Source organism: Hyaena hyaena, unplaced genomic scaffold, assembly GCF_003009895.1.
Source record: "Hyaena hyaena isolate Hyena2069 unplaced genomic scaffold, ASM300989v1 scaffold_297, whole genome shotgun sequence".
In the NCBI taxonomy this organism is placed as follows: domain Eukaryota; kingdom Metazoa; phylum Chordata; class Mammalia; order Carnivora; family Hyaenidae; genus Hyaena; species Hyaena hyaena.
In genome coordinates this window covers 1,868,517-1,892,527 of record NW_024080929.1, presented here as the reverse complement: position 1 = coordinate 1,892,527, position 24,011 = coordinate 1,868,517, and the positions used below count along the sequence as shown (strand labels likewise).

Sequence of the window (24,011 nt, the reverse complement as noted above, 5' to 3'; positions counted from 1 at the left end):
CCAATCCATGAGAATGGAATGTTTTTCATTTCTTTGTGTCTTCTTCAATTTCCTTCATAAGTTTTCTCTAGTTTTCATCATACAGATCTCTTGTATCCTTGGTTAGGTTTATTCCTAGGTATTTTATGGTTTTATGTGAAATTGTGAATGGGATCAGTTTCTTGATTTCCCTTTCTGTTGCTTCATTGTAGGTGTATAAAAATGCAACCGATTTCTGTACGTTGATTTTGTACCCTGCAACATGGCTGAATTCTTGGATCAGTTCTAGTAGGCATCTGGTGGAGGCTCTCGGGTTTTCTATGAAGAGTATCATGTCGTCTGTGAAAAGTGAGAGTTTGACTTCTTCTTTGCCAATTCTGATGCCTTTTATTTCCTTTTGTTGTCTGATGGCTGATGCTAGGACTTCCAGCACTATGTTAAACAACAGTGGTGAGAGGGGACATCCCTGTCGTGTTCCTGATCTCAGGGGGAAGGCTCTCAGTTTTGCCCCGTTGAGGATGATGTTAGCTGAGGGCTTCTCATAGATGGCTTTTATGATGTTTAAGTAAGTTCCTTCTATCCCGACTTTCTCAAGGGTCTTTATTAAGAAGGGATGCTGTATTTTGTCAAATGCTTTTTCTGCATCTATTGACAGGATCATATGGTTTTTATATTTTCTTTTGTTGATGTGATATATCAAATTGATTGATTTGCGAATATTGAACCAGACCTGTAACCAGGAATGAATCCCACTTGATCTTGGTGGATAATTCTTTTTATGTGCTGTTGAATTTGATTTGAAAATATCTTGTTGAGGATTTTTGCATCCGTATTCATCAAGGATATTGGCCTATAGTTCTCTTTTTTTGCTGGGTCTCTGACTGGCTGGGGAATCAAAGTGATGCTGGCTTCATAAAATGAGTCCAGAAGTTTTATTTCAAATTTCTATTTTTTGGAATAGCTTGAGAAGAATGGGTCTTAATTCTTTTTTAAATGTCTGGTAGAATTCCCCAGGGAAGCCATCTGGCCCAGGGCTCTTATTTGTTGGGAGATTTTTGATAACTGATTCGATTTCCTCACTAGTTATTGGTCTGTTCAGGTTTTCTATCTCTTCCCGTTTGAATTTTTGTAGTGTGTGTGTGTTTAGGAATTTGTCCATTTCTTCTAAATTGTCCAGTTTGTTGACATATAATTTTTCATAGTATTCCCTGATAATTGCTTGTATTTCTGAGGGGATAGTTGTAATCAGTCCATTTTCATTCATGATTTTGTCTACTTGAGTGCTCTCTCTTTTCTTTTTGAGAAGCCTGGCTAGAGGTCTGTCAATTTTGTTTATTTTTTCAAAAAAACAACTCTTGGTTTCATGGATCTGTTCAACTCTTTCTTTGGTTTCTATATTGTTTATTTCTGCCCTGATTTTTATTATTTCCCTTCTTCTACTGGGTTTGGACTGCTCTTGTTGCTCTCCCTCTAGTTGCTTTAGGTGCGCTGTTAGATTTTGCACTTGTGCTTTTTCTAATTTCTTGAAATAGGCCTGGAGTGCAATGTGCTTTCCTCTTAGGACTGCCTTCGCTGCATCCCATAGAGTTTGGATTGTTGTATTTTCATTTTCGTTTGTTTCCATATATTTTTTAATTTCTTCTCTAATTGTCTGATTGGCCCATTTGTTCTTTATTAAGGTGTTCTTTAACCTCCATGTTTTGGGGGGTTTTCCAGACTTCTTCCTGTGATTGATTTCAAGTTTTATAGCATTGTGATCTGAAAGTGTGCATGGTATGATCTCAATTTTTTTATATTTTTTGAGGGCTGCTTTATGTCCCAGTATGTGATCTATCCGGGAGAATGTGCCATGCACACTTGAGAAGAAATTTAATTCCATAGCCTCAGAATGTAGGGTTCTAACTATATCTGTCAAATCCTCCTGGTCCAATGTGTCATTCAATTCCATTGTGTCTTTATTGATTTTCTGTCTACTTGATCTATCCATTGCTGTAAGTGGAGTATTAAAGTCCCTGCTATTAGCACATTCTTATCAATAAGAGTGTTTCTGTTTGTGATTAATTGTTTTATGTATTTATGTGCTTCCATATTTGGTGCGTAGACATTTATAATTGTTAGTTCTTCCTGATGGATAGACCCTGTAATTATTATATAATGCCCTTCTTCATCCCTTGTTACTGTCTTTACTTTAAAGTCCAGTTTGTCTGAAATAAGTATAGCTACTCCAGCTTTTTTTTTTTGACTTCCAGTAGCATGATAGGTATTTCTTCATCCCCTTTCTTTCAATCTGAGGGTGTCCTTCAGTCTAAAATGAGTTTCTTGTAGACAGAAAATAGATGGATTTTGTTTTTTTATCCATTCTGCTTCCCTATGTCTTTTGATTGGGGCATTTAGCCCGTTTACATTCAGTGTATTATTTAAAAATATGGGTTTAGAGTCATCATGTCCTTTGTGGGTTTTATGCTTGTGGTGGTGTCTCTGTTATCTTGTGTTCCTTAAACATTTCCCTCAGAGAGTCCCCCTGAGGATTTCTTGTAGGGCTGATTTAGTGGTGGCGAATTCTTTCAATTTTTGTTTATTTGGAAATACTTTAATCTTTCCTTCTATTCTGAATGACAGGCTTGCTACACAGAGGATTCTTGCCTGCATGTTTTTTTCTGTTCATCACATTGAAGATTTCCTGCCATTCCTTTCTGGCCTTCCAAGTTTCAGTACATAGGTCTGTCACCACTCTGATAGGTTTCCCTTTGTATGTTACTGCCCTTTAATCCCTAGCTGCTCTCTTTGTCCTTATATTTTGCCACTTTTACTATGATATGTCTTGTAGAAGATCGATTCAAGTTACGTCTGAGGGGAGTTCTCTGTGTCTCTTGGATTTTAATGTCTGTTTCCTTCCCCAGATTGGGGATGTTCTCTGCTATAATTTTTTCAAGTACTCCTTCAGCGCCTTTCCCTCTCTCTTCCTCTTCTAGAATTCCTATGATACAGATATTATTCCATTTGATTGTATCGCTGAGCTCTCGAACTCTCCTTTCATGTTCCTGGATCAGTTTATCTCTTTATATCAACTTCCTCTTTTTCCATAATTGTGTCTTCTAAATCACTTATTCTCCTTTCTGCCTCTTCAATCCGTGCATTGGATGCCTCCATTTTATTTTGCTTCTCATTTATAGCATTTTTTAATTCATCACAACTATTTTTAAGCTCCATAGTTTTTGTAGCAATAGTTTCTCTGATGTCTTCTATGCTTTTTTCAAGCCTGGCAATTAATTTTATGACTGTTGTTCTAAATTCTTGTTCAGTTATTTTGCTTATATCTGTTTTGAGCAGTTCTTTAGCTTTCAATTCTTCCTGGAATTTATTTGGAGGAGAGCTCATTCATTTCGTCATTTTGGTTAGCTTTCTATCTCTTGTTAGTTTTCAAAGTTTGTTGTGCACCCTGCACCTGTGAGTGCTGCTGTACCAAAGAAGGCTCTTTGACTATCCAGGGCCTGTCGTTCAGAAAGTGTTCTTTGGTATCTCTTGGTCTCTCTTGTTGAGACCTTGGTTATTTTATTTTCCTACTTGTAGTGGTATTTGGGACTGTCTACCATGTGTACTTTGGCTTGTTTCTTGAGGTAGCTCTGGAAAAGAAAACAGACAGACAAACAACACAAGGAGAAAAGGCACACAAACGCAGAGAAATCCAACAAACACACACACTGAAAGGGAAAACAAAAAAGAAAAGAGGAAGGAGCGAAGGTGAATAATAAATAAAAATACATAAAAAAGAAAAAAAAGAAGAAACCCAATAGACAAAGGACAGTCTAAAGCATGTAACCAGATATCCCAGCTACAAATAAATAGCCAGGTGTATGCATTGCTGGTGGAAGAGCAAGAGAAAGAGAGAAATGACAGGGCAGGGATGAAGTGAAATTGGAGCTGAAATGAGCAGGCAGAAGGAATATGAGGCTTTTTTCAAAGAGCGAAAGAGTGGAATATGGTTGGAGAAGAGGCAAAAGAAATGACGATGATGCTATCCAGAGAAACTATATAGTCTGATTACTCCAGAGAGAAAGAGATGAAAAGGTAGCAGTGGTGGTGTAGAATTTATATCTAGAGAATGGATTCAATGTGACTTTTAAGCAAGCCAGTGAGCAGAATTAATCAGGGTAGTGCATCCATGTTGGTCTTGCCTGGCTCTGGTTAAAAAAAAAAAAAAAAAGGCAGCTCTCTAGCAGGGATGGGTGTGGTTTGGTCCAGTGCATCCCGTGGGAGTCCTGCCTTGGTGGTTGTGGGGAGAAAAGTGGCAGCGCCCCAGTCCCTTCTTGAACCAAGCATTGCACCTCACTCTTTTGGGTGTGATTTCCCTGTGCCAGGGGTGTAGCCAAGGTGGGCTGTGTTCTATATCCCAAGCCAGGCCTTGTTTCCAGATCTCAGTCTCCACACCCCATTGATCTTCCCCGAAATATAAACTCGCAGGTGAGCCCCTCAGAGCAGTTTCAAGTCTTGCCTTCCACCTGGGGATCAAGCCAGAAGCCGCTGCTCCAGTCTTCTCCAGGTCAGGCTGGCGAGCGCAGAACAGTTTCACCTGGGGTCGCCTGGGACCAGTGCGTCCCGCCTAGGGTCAGCTGGACAGCAGGAAACCGGGTCCCTCTGTGTCCCATTGCCCGAAATATAAACTCGCGGGCAAATCCCTCAGAGCAGTTTCAAGCCTTTCGCCTTCCCCCTAAGGATCCAGCTGAGCCAGAAGCACAAAAGCCTAAAGGCATGGCTGCCGCGCATCCCCTCCAGGTCGAGCTGGCAAGCGGGGAGCAGTTTCCCCGGGTGTTGCCTGAGACGAGTGCGTCCCACCTAGGGTCAGCTGGGGAGCAGGAAACCGGATCCCTCTGTGTCCCGAGTGGAGGTTTTTCTCTTCTCCAGAGACAGGGACAGTGTCTTGAGCACTTTTGGCTACTCTTTTCCCCCCTAGACTCACTGCGGCTCCCTGCAGAGGGGGATCCCCCGCCCCGTGTCTCCAGTCCCAGCCCAGGTTTATCTTCCCCAGTTCGCACTCACGCTCTAAGGTTTTCTCAGCGGACTCTGTCTCCTTTTCCTCCCAAACTCCTGGATTCTGTAAGGGTTTCTATGACTTCAGGCCTTCTCCGTGTGAGAGATGGGGGCGAGTGAAATGTATGAAGCTCCCTACTTCTCCGCCATCTTGCCTCCCTCTTCTCTGCAATCTCAAATCTCCTTCTTAAAAAGCATGAAAAGTGGCCAAAGACCACATTTTGCATTTTCTAGAACCTCCAAGGTCCTTACTTCTAATTCCTTTGACCATTAACAATTAAGCTCAAAGAAAGAAGAGTTTCTTAAGGTAGCTTCTCTAGCTAGTGTATTCTCCAGAGCAAGGTTTATAACTTATAGTCGATATGGATGGGCTTCAGAAGATCTATGAACCTTTGATATTATATGGAAAAGCACATAACTACCTATAATCTTCTGGGGAGATTGACCAAACACTTCAGATTTCTAAAAGACTCCAGGACCCAGCTCAGGTAAAGAATTACCTCCCATGACCCATTGTGTGGCAAAAGAAGTGTATCACACAAAAAAAATTTAAGCTTATTTATTTGAAGGAGGGAGGGGCAGAGAGAGGGAGAGACAGAATCCCAAGCAGGCTCTGTGCTATCAGCACAGAGCCCGACGTGGGGCTGGAACCCACAAACCTGAGATCATGACCTGAGCTGAGATCAAGAGTCAGATGCTTAAACAACTAAGCCACCCAGGCGTCTCACAAATTTTTAATAAGGCAAAAATATCCTTACTTGCTGTTCATCTATCTATATATTTTCTCTTTTTTGGCTTTTTAAAAACTTATTTTCAAGTTTTTATTTAAATTCGTTTGCTAACAGTGTAATTATATTAGTTTCAGGCATGCAATATAGCGATTCAACACTTCCATACAACACCTGGTGCTCATCACAGCAAGTGCACTCCTTATTCCCTGTTGCCTATTTCACCCATCCTTCTACCCCCAAATCACTGGTCATCATTTGAAGAGAATCCAGAGTATACATATATTTTTCAATTTTAGACAGTCATAATGATTTTCAGCCTAGTAGGAAGAGCGTAGTGACATTATACCTGTGACTCCCAAAAAGACCACCTGAGAAACCTGTTAATCAAGTGAAGCTGTTTATTAAACTTTAGCAGCAAGAAAGAGCCGTCTATAGAGTTTTGGCAGTGTCTTAGAAAGAGGATGTCAGGGGAGAGCATTTATAGGGTTTTAGAGCATGGCTATGCAATTTTAAAGCAGGTCTTACAAGGCAAGGAAAAGGTTAGGATTATGTGGTGTTTATGATTAAATAGCTTTAGATCGGGGAAGCAAGAGTCTTGAAGAGTCTTGGTGAGCAAGCAGTTATTCTTACTAAGTAAAATACTTTAGCCTTATCTTCCAAGAACAAGTATTTCTGGAAGGTGATATTTTTGCTTATTCTCAGTACTGTTTAACATAAGAACAGGAAAATATGCTCTCTCAATGCTGGTTTACACAGGGAAAAGAAAAATAATACTGCCCAGCCTCAGTATTATTTACACAGGGATGAAAAGGGGACCAGTGTCTGGTCCTGGTATTATTTAGCACAGGGGCAGGAAATTAGGTTGATTTCAGGTCTCATTACCGATGCCTGGTGTTCTAGGTGTGTTCTGGGTAGCAATTGTTCCCTGGCCCAACCATCATGGAAAACACAATATCCCCTGAAGGCCACACATTCTTTCCAACCAACCAGCCAACATGACAGCATAGTGTTTGCTCCCAGATAAACAGAAACACTGGTCTTCCTCCTCCCTCAGAAACTTTCAAGAAGATGAAAGACTTTAGGTTTTCTAATAGTCCCTTAGTCCATACTTGGAGATGGGGAGTGTCCCCCATATGAAATGGGAATAGTACGGATAGTAATGAATGCTGAGAAACAATGATATTTTGCAGGTGGATTTTCTTTAGTGCAATAGCAACAGTTGAGATGTCCAAGCCTACCTCTTGGTCAGTAGTACTGATTGGTCTTTGTACCAGTCTGAGAAGCCCAGACCTAGGCCCATTGTATTTGCCACTGGGATTATTTTTAGGTGCTCATAGGCTGTATATAACTCTCCCTTGTAGAGGCCACATGATGCATTGTATCAAATATATTAAAGGGCTCCTATAGCCTATTTAATTTTTTTTGGCCATAAACTTTTTTAAGTGATTTTTTAAAGAGTGTTTTTGGCCATTATTTAATTACAGGTAGCACTAGATTTATGGTTAGGCATAATTTATTGGAAATCGTTATAAATACTGAAGAACTGTTGCTATTATACTCTAACCTACAATTTGGGGGGGGTGTTTAATGTTTTATTTATTTTTGAGAGAGAGACAGTGTGATCAGGGGAGGGTCAGAGAGAGAGGGAGACACAGAATCCAAAGCAGGCTCCAGGCTCTGAGCTAGCTGTCAGCACAGAGCCCGATGCGGGGCTCAAACCCATGAACTGTGAGATCATGACCTGAGCCAAAGTCAGATGCTCAACCAACTGAGCCACCCAGGCACCCCTACAATTTGTTTTTTAATGTAATGAAATTTCTATAAATTATATACAAACTTTAAGTAACTAAATTGACATATAGTTTTACTTCATAGACATGTATTGAGACATAATTACTTTAGATTTTAGAGATTTTTGTAGCATTTTGGAGCCAATTATTTATTTCTGACTTCTCATATTTTCATAGGCCTTCTTAAAGCTTACTATCCCTAGGCATGGTTCATATTGCCTGATAGACAAAATAGCTTTGTTTGCAATATAAAAAGTAGTTGGTTGATAGGCAGTTCTTCCCTTCTACCAATGAACAGTAATTAGGTGCATTCTTGATCCCAGCTGTGATAAGACAGAGTAGAACTTTCTGAAACAAAGTAATAGCAAAGCAGACACCAGTAACCTAAAGGCAATTTCTTCCTGTGCCCACTGAGTGCCCTGAAGAGTTAGTCTTTCACAAGAACCTGATGTTTTTATCTGAAAACTTAATGTCATTAACACATGTTGCTTTTCACATACCCACAATACAATATAATAGCCTCACTATTTTGGCTGAATTAAGAATAAATATAGGTATAGAAGTAAGAAAATCAGGGGTGCCTGGGTGGCTCAGTTGGTTGAGTGTCCGACTTTGGCTCAGGTCATTATCTCACAGGTTTGTAAGTTTGAGCCCCACATCAGGCTTTGCACTGATAACACAGAACCTACTTTGGAATCTCTGTCTCCCTCTCTCTGTGCCCCTCCTCCAATATATCTTTCTCTTTTTTACTCTCTTTCTCTCTTTCAAAAATAGGTAAACATAAAAAAATTTTAAAAATAAGCAAACCAATATCCAGTAAGTATTATCAATTTCAGTCTGTAAACCACTCAGTGCGTATATATCAGGGCAAGCAAATATTCTTTTAAGTACTTATAAATTCTAAGTTGTCTTCCTTCTCACAGTAGATAAATCTTGCTGTCTCCAATCCAATATATGATTACACCTTATAACTTTACTATCAGTTCATACATGATTATAGAAAATTCATGTTGAATTTTCATCATAGGCTGAGGTCCCTTGATGTAATAGTCTATTAGTAGGCTCCCTGTATTGACCTCAGCACCTTTGTCCTCAAGAAATGAAAATTCTTTTTAGAATTACCTTGAGCCAGCATACCCAAAGGCATAAAAATAAATAGATACACACACACACACACACACACACACAAAATAAAAAAAAAAATTTAAAAAAATCTGTAATAGTACTTTCTAACAGAAGTGAATGTTATAAAAGCCATATGTGTAACTTTATTTTTTTTCCTTAAATAGTTTATTGTCAAGTTGGTTAACATATAACACCCAGTGCTCATCCCCACAAGTGCCCTCCCCCATGCCCATCACCACCCTTCCCCTCTCCCCCACCCCCTCAGCCCTCAGTTTGTTCTCAGCATTCAAGAGTCTCTCATGGTTTGCCTCCCTCCCTCTCCCCAACTATTTTTCCCCTTCTTCTCCCGTATCGTCCTCCATTAACTTCCTCCTAATCCACCTATATGTGCAAACATATGGCATTTGTCCTTCTCTGCTAGACTTATTTCACTCAGCATAACACCCTCAAGTTCCGTCCATGTTGCTACACATGGCCAGATTTTATTCTTTCTCATTGCCATGTAGTATTCCATTGTATAGATAAACCACATCTTAATCCATTCGTCAGGTGATGGACACTTAGGCTCTTTCCATGATTTGGCTATTGTTGAGAGTGCTGCTATGAACATTGGGGGTACATGTGTCCCTAGGCATCAGCACTCCTGTATCCCTTGGGTAAATTCCTAGCAGTGCTACTGCTGGTCATAGGGGAGTTCTATTGTTAATTTTTTGAGGAACCTCCACACTGTTTTCCAGAGGGGTTGCACCAGCTTACATTCCCACCAACAGTGTAGGAGGGTACCCGTTTCTCCACATCCTCGCCAGCATCTAGAGTCCTCTCATTTGCTCATTGTAGCCACTCTGACAAGCAAGAGGTGGTATCTCAGTGTGGCTTTGATTTGTATTTCCCTGATGAACAGGGATGTTGAGCATTGTTTCATGTCTGTTGGCGATCTGGATGTCCTCTTTGGAGAAGTGTCTGTTCATGTCTTCTGCCCATTTCTTCACTGGATTATTTGTTTTTTGGGTGTGGAGTTTGATGAGTTCCTTATAGATATTGGATACTAGCCCTTTATCTGATATATCATTTGCAACTATCTTTTCCCATTCCGTCAGTTGCCTATTAGTTTTATGGATTGTTTCCTTCGCCACGCAGAAGCTTTTTATCTTGATGAGGTCCCAATAGTTAATTTTTGCTCTTGATTCCCTTGCCTTGGGGGTGTGTCAAGTTAGAAATTGCTGCAGTTGAAGTCAAGGAGGTTTTTTCCTGCTTTCTTTTCTAGGGTTTTGATGGTAACTTTAATTTTCTATTAGTCACATTGAAAAAATAAATTTAAAAAATAGGAGAAATTAATTTAATACTATTTTTAACTCAGTGTATTCAAAATATTATTATCTCAACATATACTGAACAGAAAACAAAATAGTTTTCATCAAGGAAATATTTTACAATTTTTTCATGTTACATATTCAACATCTCTGTATACTTTATACTTACAACGCATCTCAGTTCAGACTAGCTACATTATAACTGTTCATTAGCCATGGATGGCTGGTGGCTGCCATCTTGGACAGCACAGACCTATATCATAGTTCAGTGATTTTTAAACTTGAGCCTCAACCAGAATCACCTGGAAGTCTTGTTATAACACATTTTTAGACCCCCAACTCCAAGAGCTAGGATTCATTGGTGTGGATAGAGCCCAAGAATTTGCACTTCTATCAAGTTTTGATGATGCTGATGAGGCTGGCCTTGGAATCACACTTTGAGAACCATGGCCATAGTTCTTTCAAAATTCTGATTTGGAACCGTTTTACCCCTGCATTAACATGAATGATCAGGAACCGATGCTAGATACTACAGATGTTGTTCTTTTTGGTGGTGTTATTGTAGTTTTTAACATTGCAAGTCACCATTTACCTGTTGGTTAAGACTGAATAATTATTTCTGTTGATGAATATCCCTTAGATCTCTGAGTGCTTCTTTCCAGGAGGCTGAACAGGGAAGCAACATTTTTGGGCTTGCTTGTACTTAGTGAGTATTTGCAGAGCTGTATTAATACCATATCCATATGCATGCTCTGATCCTCAGGCACAACATAGCCCGTTTCTGGTTGACAAACTATCAATCAACAGATTGACGATCTGCCCAGTACAAATTGAAGGCTTTATAGCATTTAAAAAATATATTCATTGATTTCAAAAACATTGAACTTTCACATATTAAATGAATAGCTCACTGTTTCTGAGCTCAGTGGAAAATAACAAGATTTTTAAAAATTTCCTGATGTTAAAAAAATTTTTTTTCATGATGTTTAAAACCATGACCTGAATTTATCTTCGAATGTGGGCAGAACTGATCACCAAATTGGAGATGGTTCTTCTGCTCATTTGTAAAAGGTGCAGTTTCTTCATATCCCTACATGATTAAATATTTCATTTCCCTTTTCTCATTTCTGAAGAAAAACAATGAGGAGTTAATACCTGGTCTTTAAACTTTGTTTTTGTCATAAGAGTACAAAAACAGCATCAGAGCCTCCTTTGGCTCCTCCTGTGTCTGAAGAAGAAGACGAAGAAGAGGAAGAAGAAGACGACAATGAGCCCCCACCAGTTATTGCGCCGAGACCAGAGCATACAAAATCAGTAAGTCACAAATGACTGTTTCTAAATGATTCAGAAGATGTCCTTAGGAGCAATCATAAAGTCAGAATCTAGTTAATCAACTAATACCTATTGAGTATCCACTGTGTTCCCAGAACTAGAATATAAGATACAACCTTGGTTGAAGTAGATTCAGGAGCCATATCCTTTGAGCATACAGGATAGTACATGACAACTAGAGACTAATACTGAACAATATACAAGTAAATGCTGTTATAAAATTGCTGCAGAAGTTAAATTAGAGAAGGAAATCCATGTGAATTAAGTAGGAATAATTGCCTGAGCAGAGACACCAAGACCAGAATTAGCTCAGCGTATACGGGGACCTCAAAAGACTGGGTCCTGAGAGCTTCCAAAGGCAGTGCATTTGAAGCAACTTAAAGTTCTTTTTTTAAATAATTGATCACTTGTCTTTAAAAACTTATTGGGGGTAAGCGTTGGGTTGGGGAGGAGGGATGAATAGGCAGAGCACGGAGGATTTTTAGCTAGTGACAAAATTCCATCACTGTAATGATGGATACATGTCATTATACATTTGTCCAATGTATACACTAAGAGTGAACCAGATGTAAACTATTGATGTTGGGTGATTATGACATATCAGTATAGGTTCATCAATTGTAACAAATGTCCCACTCTGATGGGGGGGCTGTTTGTGATGAGGGAGGCTATGACATTTTGGGAAGAGGTAGATGGGAAATCTACCTTCCACTCAACTTTGCTATGAACCAAAAACTGCTTTAAAATTTCATCTTAATCCAAAAAAGGAAACCTAATAGAAATGATAGCATCTTGATTTCATATTCTTTCCTTTACCTACTGTTTTCATCATATAACTTTTTTTTCCTTGTCTTTAAGATATACACTCGTTCTGTGCTTGAATCCATTGCTTCACCAGCAGCACCAAATAAAGAGGTCACACCACCTTCTGCAGAGAATGCCAATTCCAGTACTTTGTATAGAAACACAGATCGGCAAAGGAAAAAATCCAAGATGACAGATGAGGAGATCCTAGAGAAGCTAAGTGAGTTTTTTTGCCATCATTACTTTCTTCATGGGATGGCTTCTCAAAAAACGTTTTAACTGGAAACTGATCCTTTAAAAGTTTGGGCCTGCTTGCATAAACTCCAGGCTCCCTGAAGTCGAAAGATGTAAAGTTTGGAACTTGCTGTGTATTCCAGATCACTCCTTCCCCCACACTCCAAGTCTGATAGAAACTAAATATTTTCACTTGAGAAAATTCAATTAGGGTGAGAACTTGACATAATGAATTAAACAATGAGTTTTATTTTAAGATGGCATTCCCAGAAAGGATAAAATAATCTGGTGACATCTTTTGATTATCCCCCAAGGTCTCCCAACTGATCTGTCATGATAAGTAAGTCAACCTCAAAGCCCAACACAGTCAATCAAACCAGCAGCCACAATAATACAGCTTTTTCCCTTAATTTAGGAACATTTCTATGTGGAGTAGGGGGCAGGGCCAGCAAATGCTAGCACCCTCCCACCCACAGTGTCATTTTTGTGTACATGCTTAAGCATATACACTGACTCCAGTTTTACAAAACAATCCTCTTTCAGTTAGCTTTCTGGGTCAGGGAGGTTTAAGAAAAATATATTATCTACTGAAAAGAGTCCAGGGTTGTGAAGCATATTCATTAAGCTCATACTACAAAAACATCTAACAAATTACTAGTTATAGGCAACCAGGGACCCCAGTGTCACTAACTCCTACTCATCCTTCAAAACTCAACTCAAAAGTTGCCTCCTCAGGAAAGACTTCTTTGCCTCTCCCAGTCCAAATTAGGCTCCTCTTCTTTACTGACTTTGTGGCAGCAAATCACACTACGCTAGTCCAATCTTTCACTTAGACTGTGAGCTCCTCAAGGGAAGAGACTGTGTCTCCTTTTCCCATATGTCCATCTCCTTAAAAGGTGCTTATTAGATAAAGGCACTTAACAATGAATGAATGAAAAAAATGAGAAAAAGTGTACCTTTACTGAGTTCCTACTTGTCTGTTCCATGCAAGAATCTTTGGAGGAAACCATAGAAAAGCAATTTCCTGCCATCAAGAAACTTACAATTTCATTTGGATGATAAGAAGAATATGATACAGTTAGAGCATAGGAAACCATCTTATTCATGTAAGTTTCCATCTAAAAGACCTCAGAAAAGCAAGAGAGCAGTGCCAGCTATAGGCCACAAGGAGACTCTGCAGAGGGGGTTTGTGGGGCCATTTTGCCTTTCCAGGAAATACTTGGCAACGTCTCAAGATATGTTTATAGTCAAAACACAGGAAGTGCTACAAGCATTTAGTGGATAGAGGCTAGGGATGCTTCTAAAATCTCTACAGTGCTAAGGGCAAGCCCCCTCCTTGCCCCTCTGCAACAAAGAATTATTCAGCCCCATAGGTCAACAGTGTTGAGGTTGAGACATTCTGAGCTAGAGGTATTTGGAAAAGCAAAGGTTTGGGTTGCAGCTGGCACTGAGCATTTGGAATCACCGGATTTTAGCCAACTGACTTTACTATGCATGATTAAATATGCCTCTAGTGCTAATACCTACTATTTGCTATAATAACAATAGTAATAACCCCCATTTATTGAGCAGCCTTTGCACAGGCCACTTTACATGCTTCAGAAGGTATAATTTTCAAAATAAGCCCTTGTGGTAGATTTCAACATCCTCATTTTACAGATCAGTGAAAGTCAGCCTCACAAAGCAGCTAAAGCAACCAGGTCACCAAACTAATGAGTGTCAGAGCCAGAGTTTGAACTCACATCTGTTTACCTTCAGAGGTTACAACTTGCTCCATTATCCACTTTGCTTCTGTGTATCCCTAACTGTCTGTATATGTAAAAGGGGACGAAAAAGAAAGAATTGCCTGGATAATTTCAGTTCAGTTATTCAGACTGTTACCTCAACCTTTTTTCCTTTATTTTATACATGGAGACATGACCTATGAGATTTGATCAGACTTATAAAATCTAATAGCATCACTTTAGTAAAATTGACTATTATCGGTATTTGTTTCAAATTTTAATTGATTTATTATAAAGAAGATGCATTTTTGGTTTTCTTACATTCAGTGACAGAGAGATAAGCATTATTCTCTTGGGCCAAAATCCTGCTGTATTTGCAAACTATAATGGCCCTCGAGCTCTGGCCTTTTTTTTTTTTTTTTTTTAATGTTTATTTTTGAGATAGAGAGACAGAGTGTGACCGGGGAGGGACAGAGAGAGAGAGGAAGACACAGAATCTGAAGCGGGTTCCAGGCTCCAAGCAGTCAGCACAGAGGCTGATGTGGGGCTTGAACCCATGAACTGTGAGATCATGGACCTGAGCTGAAGTCAGATGCTTAACTGACTGAACCACCCATGCACCCCTGGTCTTTCTCATTGGTTGTTTATTCTGTCCTGCACTGAGCAACGTGATGAAGAAGGGAAGAATACCTTTGATTACATTTTTAATTAAGAATTAAGTGTTTCTCCTCTGTTGGAAAATGCTCGGGCCTCAAGAGACTCTTTTTCTCTTGAGTCATTGGGCCACCTATGACTGCCAGCCCTACCTTGTGCTTCCAGATCTTGGTAGGGAGAATCTGTAGAAAAATGGGGGGAAGGTACTTTTCACAAAGCAGGTCCAGGCTCAGCTATACTGCAAAGTCTGCAAAGTGGGGTCTTTCCTGCTTCTGTTGCACCATCGCTCTCTGTGTGCCCCCTCTCTGCCACATGCTTGCTGTATAACTTTAGATGATTTTTGAACCCCTCTGAGCCTCAATGTCTTATCTGTCAAAGAGGGATATGAATTATAAGTACAGTTTGGGACTGTGTCTATAGGATAGATTTTATGTAGCTCAACTTAGGACTAAGAGGACAAATACTGGAGCCAGAAATGATCAGCCCATTGCTTGTGTTACCTTGGGCAAGTTATTTAACTTTCCTTGACCTCTCATTGACCTTTATTGACCTTTCCTTGACCTCACTCCCCCACAAAATGGAGATTATAATAGTACCAACCTTACAGTGTTACAATACTTAAATGAGAATAATGCATGTAAAAACCTCAGCAACAGCACTTGGTACACAGTAGGTGCTCAATAAATGGCAATTACTATTTTATTAAATGAGTATAAAGCCTTGATAAGACAATAAGACAGGCTTTGGAATGAATCATAAGGGAGTCTGTGTCCTAGGCCCACACTAGCTGTGTGGCCTTAGGCAAATCACTCAACTCTTCTGCATTTCAGTTTCTTCGTTTGAAAAATGGGGTAGGGATGCCTGGGTGGCTCAGGCAGTTGGGCATCTGACTCTTGATTTCAGCTCAGGTTATGATCCCAGGGTCATGGGATCGATCAAGCCCTGCATCAGTTTCTGCACTGAGAATAGACCCTGCTTAAGATTCTCTCTCTCCCCCTAGGCCCCTCTCCCCCACTCACATGCTATCTCTCACTCTCTAAAATGAAAAAATATCTTAGATTTCTAAAAAGAAATGTGGCAGTAATAATAGTAACAATGTGATAGGGATTTTGTGAGGACTAAACAAGATAAAGTATGTAAGACACCTAGCACAAGAAATAGTAGTATATAATTCTGATGTTATTTTTACAAAATGAGAGCAACCAAATTTTGTGACATGAAAAATTGGAGCATGGCATCTTCTCACAGGACAGAATGTTTGAAACCAGAAATAATCCAAGACGTATGGTCCCTATACAGCAGTCACTGGAGAACCTTGGAATCAGGCCCCTGGTAGAGCTTAGGGAAGAAGTAAAGGAGCCTATGCTGAGAAGCCAAGGAGAGGCGGAAGGGAGACAGAGCACTAGAGGAATAGCCCACAGCCCATATGAGAGTGGACCCCACCATAAGCATGGGGAAGTAGGTAGAGCAGGCTCAGGGATCCAATGACTATGAGGTGGGCAGCCCAGACCACAGAGCCACCCAGCTATTCCTCTTCCATGCAATTGCTGATTGTGGGGGCCAGACCATGGAATCATTAATAGCTGAAATAAACAGATCATCTTTCAGTTTTATACAGACAGATAGCCTGGGTCTGGCTTGTTCATTGTGGTCTGTCTGAATCTGTTGGAAACTAAAGAAATCCCTACATGTTAGAGAGAATTTCCAAAAGGCACTGTCAGCAAAAATGTGCAATGCAGGAAATTTGTCTTGGGCCCCACAAGTCACCTCTGCTTCTTGTCCCTCCCCTTCTCCAGTACCACCCGCTCAAGACTCTTCTAATTTCCCCTCAGATAGGACTAATAGTAATTTAGAGAATTCTTTTGCTTTTTCTCAGGAACCAAAACCTTCAGTATGCTAAAGGGCTAATAATCTTTTCATGGTTGGAGTTCAGCTTAATATGTAGGAAAATACATTGATAGGCTTTTCTGCCTCTGAAACCACATCATGAACCCTATTTTCAAATACTACTATTTAGTGATTTCTTAAATCCTTATGCTTTAAAATGAATAGTTTGTGTCTTATTTAAGAAGTTGCCCTGGTAGGAAATTGTTCTGGTATTGCTTTCAGGGGTTTTATTCCTTTTTGATTTTGAGTTGCTGATTTTTGTCACCCCCCCACCCCTGTTGTGGCATGGTGGGTTTTTTCCCCTTTCATTAGTATAAGGTACAAAAGCAAATTACAATGGCTCTGATGAAAGAGGTCACTTTAAAAGCTTGTGTTGTAAACAAGACCTCCTGTGTACTTGCCTGACATCAGTAGATGGCAGCACACGCTCTCCTGTGAACTGTAATGGGTGTGGAGACGCCATTTTATCTGAATAGCAGTTAAATTCAGAAGCAGGAGCTCATCAAAATGGTTGTCATTTGGTAATCCTCATGAAACGATTTATTTCCAGCTGGTTTTTTTTTACTCTGCATACCAAGGAAATAAAGGTTGAGTAATTTACTACCATAAAACCTCATTAACCAAACCCTGCCAATTGAAATTGGTCATAATTCAGAAAGTGGCTTGGGCTGAAGATTATTTGCTTTTGTTCAGTCTATGGAAAAGAGTTTGCTCAGCAACTTAATAGTATAACTTTCTTAGAAGACTATAAACTCCTAAATAAAACAATGGTGTCAAGTGACTTTGAAAGTGTTATTTCATTAAAAAGAAAAAAAGAAAATGTCCAACCCATTATCCATTAATTGCTGACTTGATTAGGAATAATTAGTTCTCAATGATGTAGAAATCTGTATGACAATTTGAAATGTGAAGTGGCAATTCAGAAATTGTTAAATTGGTGGCATTCTATAGCTATAAATCAAGTAAAACACCTTCTCCAACCCCTGTCTTAAAATATGGAGCATTTTCAAAAGGAAATGCCCAATTTTATTTGAGTTTAATTCAACAGACATCTCTTGAGCAACTAATGTATTTCTCACACAACATTATATAAGGAGGTAGTAAGGATACAGAATTGAATGAGATATGACTCTTGTCCTTAATATACAGTCTATAAGGAGACATCAAATACATAGAGATGGATACATGATATATTAGGTATAGAGAAACAGAGTAAGTGCAAAAAGAGAGACTGAAAGAGAGAGAGAAGGTACAGTAGTAGAGAGAAGGGGAATGGTTAACATTATTCAAAAAAAATCAGAGAAGGCTTCCTATAAGAGGCACCATCAAAGGTGAATTGAAGCATGAAGAGAGGAACTTGAAATTTTGGGACATTCCAGGCAGGAGGAAGCACGTGTAGAAGGTATGAAGGCATATGTCTGGGAATGCTAACTTATTCAATGTCACTTGAATATAGAATTAGTATGTGGGTGGCAGGATTGCAGTCTTAAGAGAGGAAGCTCAACTGGAAAGCAGGAGCTGATCATGAGTTGCAATTTGTTGTGGTCAAAACAGGAGGTTCTAGTGGGGGAGTGGGGAAGAGGAGATGGGAGAATGAAGCAAGAGTCAGATATGAAGAGCCTTGTACTCCATGTCAAGGAGTTTGAGCTTTACCCTATAGGCATGGAGGGAGCGTCTAGGACCCTTGAACCAGGAAATCATGTGATTTGGTTTGAACTTAGAGCCTCCTGCCAGAGAGAGGTGTGGAGCCTGGACTGGAGTGTGAAGAGGCTGACAGTTGGGAGTGCAGTTAGGAAGCCTTTGGAATAGCCCAGACAAAGAAATGATGAGGTCCCAGTCAGACAGTAGTAATAAGGAAGGTCCACATTGCATAGGTATATTTTTGAGAGAGAGAGAGAGAAAGAGAGAGTGAGCAGAGAACGGATGCAGAAGGACAGAGAGAGGATCCCAAGCAGACTCCACACTATTAGCAAGGAGCCCAACACCGGGCTCAATCTCGCAAACTGTGAGATCATGACCTAAGCCAAAACCAAGAGTTGGATGCTTAACTGACTGAGCCACCCAGGTGCCCCTGAAAAGGTATCTAGGAGGTAAACAGACATAGGCTCAAGACTCAGTGGACAACTACATTGGGGGAGTGGAGGTGATAGATGAGTCAGAGATGACTCCCAGGTTTCTGACTTGGGCTACTGAGTAGATAGATGGTAGTACCATGGACTGAGATTAGAAATGCAAGACAAAAAGCATTATAACAGCTCACATACTGTATATGTTTTATATTACATAAAACTTCTATTATGACTTCTATTATAAAACACAAACTCCCACCACCACCACCAACACCAACACACCTAACAACTTGATGAGCAGTCCATGACTGAAACATTTATTTTTTTTTCAAGGTATACCATCTACTGGTAGGTCTGAATTTACATGGGGTATTGTTTATAGCACACAGTTTAGCACTTGAATACATATTTTTTTGTTCTCATTAATTTAGTCAACAAATATCTGTTCAGTGGCAGCCATTGATCTAGGCACTGCAGTTACAGGGATGAAAAGACAAGGTTCCTGCCCTCGAGAAGAAACATATAAGTCTCATTAGAAGGATCAGAGAAGAATTCAGAAAATAGGATGACTTTGAAATAATGTTTAAGTAATAAATAGGAATCCATGGATTCGATAAGAAAGGGAAAGGGGGAGCATCTGCAGAGACCCAAGTCTTGGATAGTGATAGCATTACTAGTGTGTAAAATTTAGTCTGGTTAGATAGGAGTTAGATGGTGCTAGACAGTAAAGAGCCCTCTGTGCCAGACTAAGAGATTTGAATTTGATTATGTAGCAAGGAGAAATTTTTGAGGAATTATAAGTAAGAGTGAAATGATTCTGAAGTAGGGTGACCATACATCTCAGTTTACCTAGGACAATCTTGGTTTGTGAATTATATGGTCACCCTGTTCCAAAGGCATTGCAGAAGATAATTAGAGAAGGTAGCATTTCGAGTTAGGTAATAACTAGTGCAATTGTTTGGGCAAGAGATGTTAAGGGCCTGAACAATGGCAGTGGCCATGGGCATGAAGAGGAAGGTATGAATAAGAGTGACAATTAGGAGGTAGAATCTATAGACCTCTTGATTAGTTCATGGTATAAATCTTCTTTTACTGACTCTACACTTCTTTGGAACAGGGGCCATATTAGTAAGATATAATTCAAAGGTAACAATAATGATATGTTTGCTTTAAAAAAAAAAAGAAAGAAAGAAAGAAAGAAAGAAAGGAGAGCCAGAGGCATCCAAATAAATTATTCTCTTCAAGATAGTCTGCTTGAGAAGCTGAACCCATATTCCCACGATGCTGCTATGGCCAGGAATTTTTCTGCACCCATTTGAACACCATTTGAAGAGTTAGTGGTACTTCCTTCAGATTTATTCTGAGTGGTGGCAAATATTCATCCTCTGAATACTGAATTTAATGTTTTGAAATAACAAAACCAATATTTTTTCCCAGAGTCAAACATGATAAATTGATGTTTTTCTTGTCTGGTTTATAACCTTACTCTACCAGTGTTTGGAACAATCTATAGAAACACAAGGTAGATTGGTGGTAGCCTGGGGATAGGTTGGGAAACCAGGAAGGGGATGAAGAGTGACTGCTAACAGGTACAAAGTTTCTTTTTTGGGGTGACCAAAATGTTCTAAAATTAGATCCTGGCGAAATTTAATAAATTTGCACAACTCAAAAATTTTACTAAAAACCATTGAATGGCGCACTTAATTTTTTCCTTTTTAAAAAATATTTTACACCATTTTGGCTGCATCCTACATAATTTGCTAGGTTGTACTTAATTTGGTTCAAACTATTTTTAAACTTCTCTTGAGGTATCTCCCTTCACACGTCTTATTTAACTATCTTGGGATATTCCAGTCATCTTTCTGTTACTGATTTTTTTTGTTTGTATCCATTATGATTAGAAAAGGCATTTTGTATGATTTCAATCTTTTAAAATTTGCTAAGACTTGTTTTGTTGCCTAACATGTGGTCTATCCAGGAGAGTATTCCATGTACCCTTGAGAAGAATGTGTATTCTGCCATTGTTGGGCAGAGCGTTCTGTATAATTAGCTCCAGTTGATCTATAGTGCTGTTCACTATTTCTTTGTTGATCTTCTCTCTGGTTATTCAATCCATTATTGAAAGTGAGCTATTAATTAAAGTCTCTGACCATCATTGTATTGTTGTTGATACCCCCTTTCAATGTTGTCAGTGTTTGCTTCGTATATTTGGGAGCACTGATGAACTGTACCCTTTAAATGAGTAAGCTTTATGGTATGGAAATCATATTTGAGTTAAGTTGTTGCAAAATGTTTGGAGTGCAGGTAGGACCCTGGGTTTGGGGATGTAGATTTTCTAAAACCATGATCCTCCTTACTTTATGATTAGACTTTGTTCTTTGTTACCCCATCACCCTTAGCACAGTACTGGGTACATAATTGCTCAATAGAGATTTGTCCAGCAGAAATGTATGTGATGGAGTGTTCAATTTTACTCCAGTTCAGAGAAGATAGTTATTCTATTAAACAGTGTACACAAATACTTAGATGTTTTTATCTCCTAGTCTACCGTATCCTTTTATGGGAACATTTTATAAATGTTGAGTTGTGTCCAGTCCTTTTTGTTCCCCAAACACCATCAATTTTGAATATAAAAGCAGCATGGGTTATTAGTCCTACTTTAATTAATATATTACTGTTTGTTACTTTAAGAATATGTATATTATCCTTGTAAATTACAGAAATTACGTGGAAATATTGCTCCAATGTTTTGTTGTGGACTCTGACATTGTAATTTTTAGTATTAAATGAAGGGAAACCAAGCAATCAGTTTAAATCTCTCTTTCTCTCTCTTCCTCTCTCCCCCCACCTCAAACACAGGAAGCATTGTGAGTGTTGGTGACCCAAAGAAGAAATACACAAGGTTTGAAAAAATAGGTCAAGGGTAAGTGATTGTTATTTGAAATATCAAAAGATAAGCACCAGAGACATACATTTGCATTCAGTATCAGCCTAGCTTATATTCACGTTCTGCATTCTCAATATTGGGCTTTCTAGGTGAAATGCTGACTGTTAATTAACCTAGGAACACATCCTGCTGGAGGAATCCACAGGAATGTTGGGCCAACAATGAATTGTTTAGGGACATTTTAATACCATATGGTTAGAAGATTCAAACTCCTTTCTCTGGAAGAGTAGTAGGGGTATAGAAACTTGTAACTTGTATGAAAATCCCCTTCTTCCCTGTCCTGCCTACATCTGTATGGATGCTATGCTTAAGATCCTGTTTCATTGTCAAACTGTTAAGTGCCAGAATGGAGGTAGGGAAAGTCCTTACTGCATAGTTCAGAGGCGGGCAGAGTTGACTGTTCAGGTAAGAAGGAAACAGATTAATAGTCCCTAAATGAGAGGGAGTACATCATTTTCACCTAGTATGCTTGTTAAGAATAAAGATCTCCAGGCCCTACTACCAGAGATTTGATTCAGAAGTCTGGCATGGGGCCCAGGAATCTGAACTTTGGGAAGGTTCCTCAGGTAATCCTGATCATCAGCTAGACAAGGAAACGTACAGGGCCAGTTCATTCACCAGAGCTAAAGGTATGAGTCATCAGTTCTATAAATCAGCTCTAATTAGGCATGTTTCTCAGATCTCAATGTGAAACTGAGCATGATGGCCCTAGTAAGGCTACAAATGTTTGAAACAGGGAAATGTTTTATTTAAAGACAAATGAAGTGCTCTTAAGAGATGTCCTTAAATAGGGAATGAGGCAAGATATTTAGATGCATCAGCTACTATATGCCAGGAGCCCAGATGGTACATCCCCAGGGTTCTCCTGGCTGAAAAGGAAGGGATAATGCCAGTGTGCCTACAAAATTATGCTAGCCCTTCAGCCAGCGGAGTCTCTTTTCTTCACATACTTTGCTGCTTTTCCTTGGACTCTTAGGTTCAGAAAATTATATATTGTACAAAAGCTTGACAATTTTTCATGATTTTTATATTTTATTTCTTTTTTTTCCCCTCCTACCTTCTGTTCTAGTTTTTTTTGAAATTACCAACTTATCTCAGGAAATAAGGGAATGCATTCATTTGATATTTTGGCTAGGGGTTAAGAGGGGCACCTGTGGGGAATGTGTCTGATAAGAATCAAGGTAAGAAAACGATAATAGGGAGACAGGAACTCAGGGAAAAATATATGGCTGAGTTTCTTCTTCTAGTGGAAACCATAATGCTGCTCCATTTTGAACTTTCTAGAGGGTAAAATGTATACCTATGTGAACTTTTGGTTCTTTGTCATTTGATATCACTGGTATTCTTTCTTGCTCATAAAAAAAAAAAAAAAAAAAAAAGAGTTTTAGGGGCACCTGAAACTGAGCACCTGGCTGGCTCAGTTGGCTATGCATCTGACTTCGGCTCAGGTCATGACCTCACAGTTCGTGGGTTTGTGCTGAAAGCTCAGAGCCTGGAGCCTGTTTCAGATTCTGTGTCTCCTGTTCTCTCTGCCCCTCCCCTGCTTGTGTTCTATCTCTTGCTCAAAAATAAATAAACATTTAAAAAAAAAGAGTTTTGTGGTCTGTAGGGACTCCCATCACAGTCAAACAGTATTTCTGCCCATTGCTCTAGAATAGTGCTGTCCAAATAGAACTTTCTACAATGACTGAGATGTTCTATATCTGTGCTGTCCTATACAGTAGCAGTAGCATGTATGGCTGTGGAGCACTTGTAATGTGTCTAGTGCAAATGAGAAACTGTATTTATTTAAATTAACTCCTTTGTTTATTACTCATTCATTGATCACCAACTGTTTACCAGGTAGTTTTCTAAGTGCTAGAGAAACAGAGCTAGGTAATGATGTGGGCCCTCAAGGAACTTAAAGTCTGTGATTATAGATGCTCAATAAAGGGTAACATAGGGTACAAGGAAGACATTAAGACAAGTCTATTCATCTCACCTGAGTGCAGGGCAGAGCTGGCTTCTGTAGCCATTATTTCCCACCTGGAATTTTCCTTCTTAACTTCTGGTGGAATGATTGTTTTACTTACGTAAGGAAGCTGTACTTTCTCCAGTCCCTTTACAAACTTCAAATCGCTTTCTTAATGCCTAAAAGGTAAACATCACAAGGCCAGTTAAAACAACACAGTATAAGGGGGCTTAGAAAGCAAAAGTTGCCTTTTATTTTTTTTAACCTTTTTAATGTTTATTTCTTTTTGAGAGAGAGTGCAAGCGAGGGAGGGGCAGAGAGAGAGAGAGGGAGACACAGAATCTGAAGCAGACTCGAGACTCCGAGCTGTCAGCACAGAGCCTCATGTGGGGCTCAAACCCATCAATCGTGAGATCATGACCTGAGCCAAAGTTGGATGCTTAACT

The 24,011-nt window shown here is 39.4% G+C and overlaps 1 protein-coding gene across 9 annotated transcripts in view; it reads left to right on the top strand.

The window, feature by feature from the left end:
* PAK3 (p21 (RAC1) activated kinase 3) overlaps positions 1-24,011 on the top strand; it is a 139,781-nt gene that overhangs the window by 63,711 nt on the left and 52,059 nt on the right. For all 9 annotated transcript variants that reach the window (XM_039247416.1, XM_039247413.1, XM_039247412.1 and 6 more), the window contains 3 exons: positions 11,149-11,277; positions 12,154-12,319; positions 21,527-21,590. In XM_039247416.1, the coding sequence (XP_039103347.1) occupies positions 11,149-11,277; positions 12,154-12,319; positions 21,527-21,590 (359 nt within the window). The remainder of the gene's footprint in view (positions 1-11,148; positions 11,278-12,153; positions 12,320-21,526; positions 21,591-24,011) is intronic.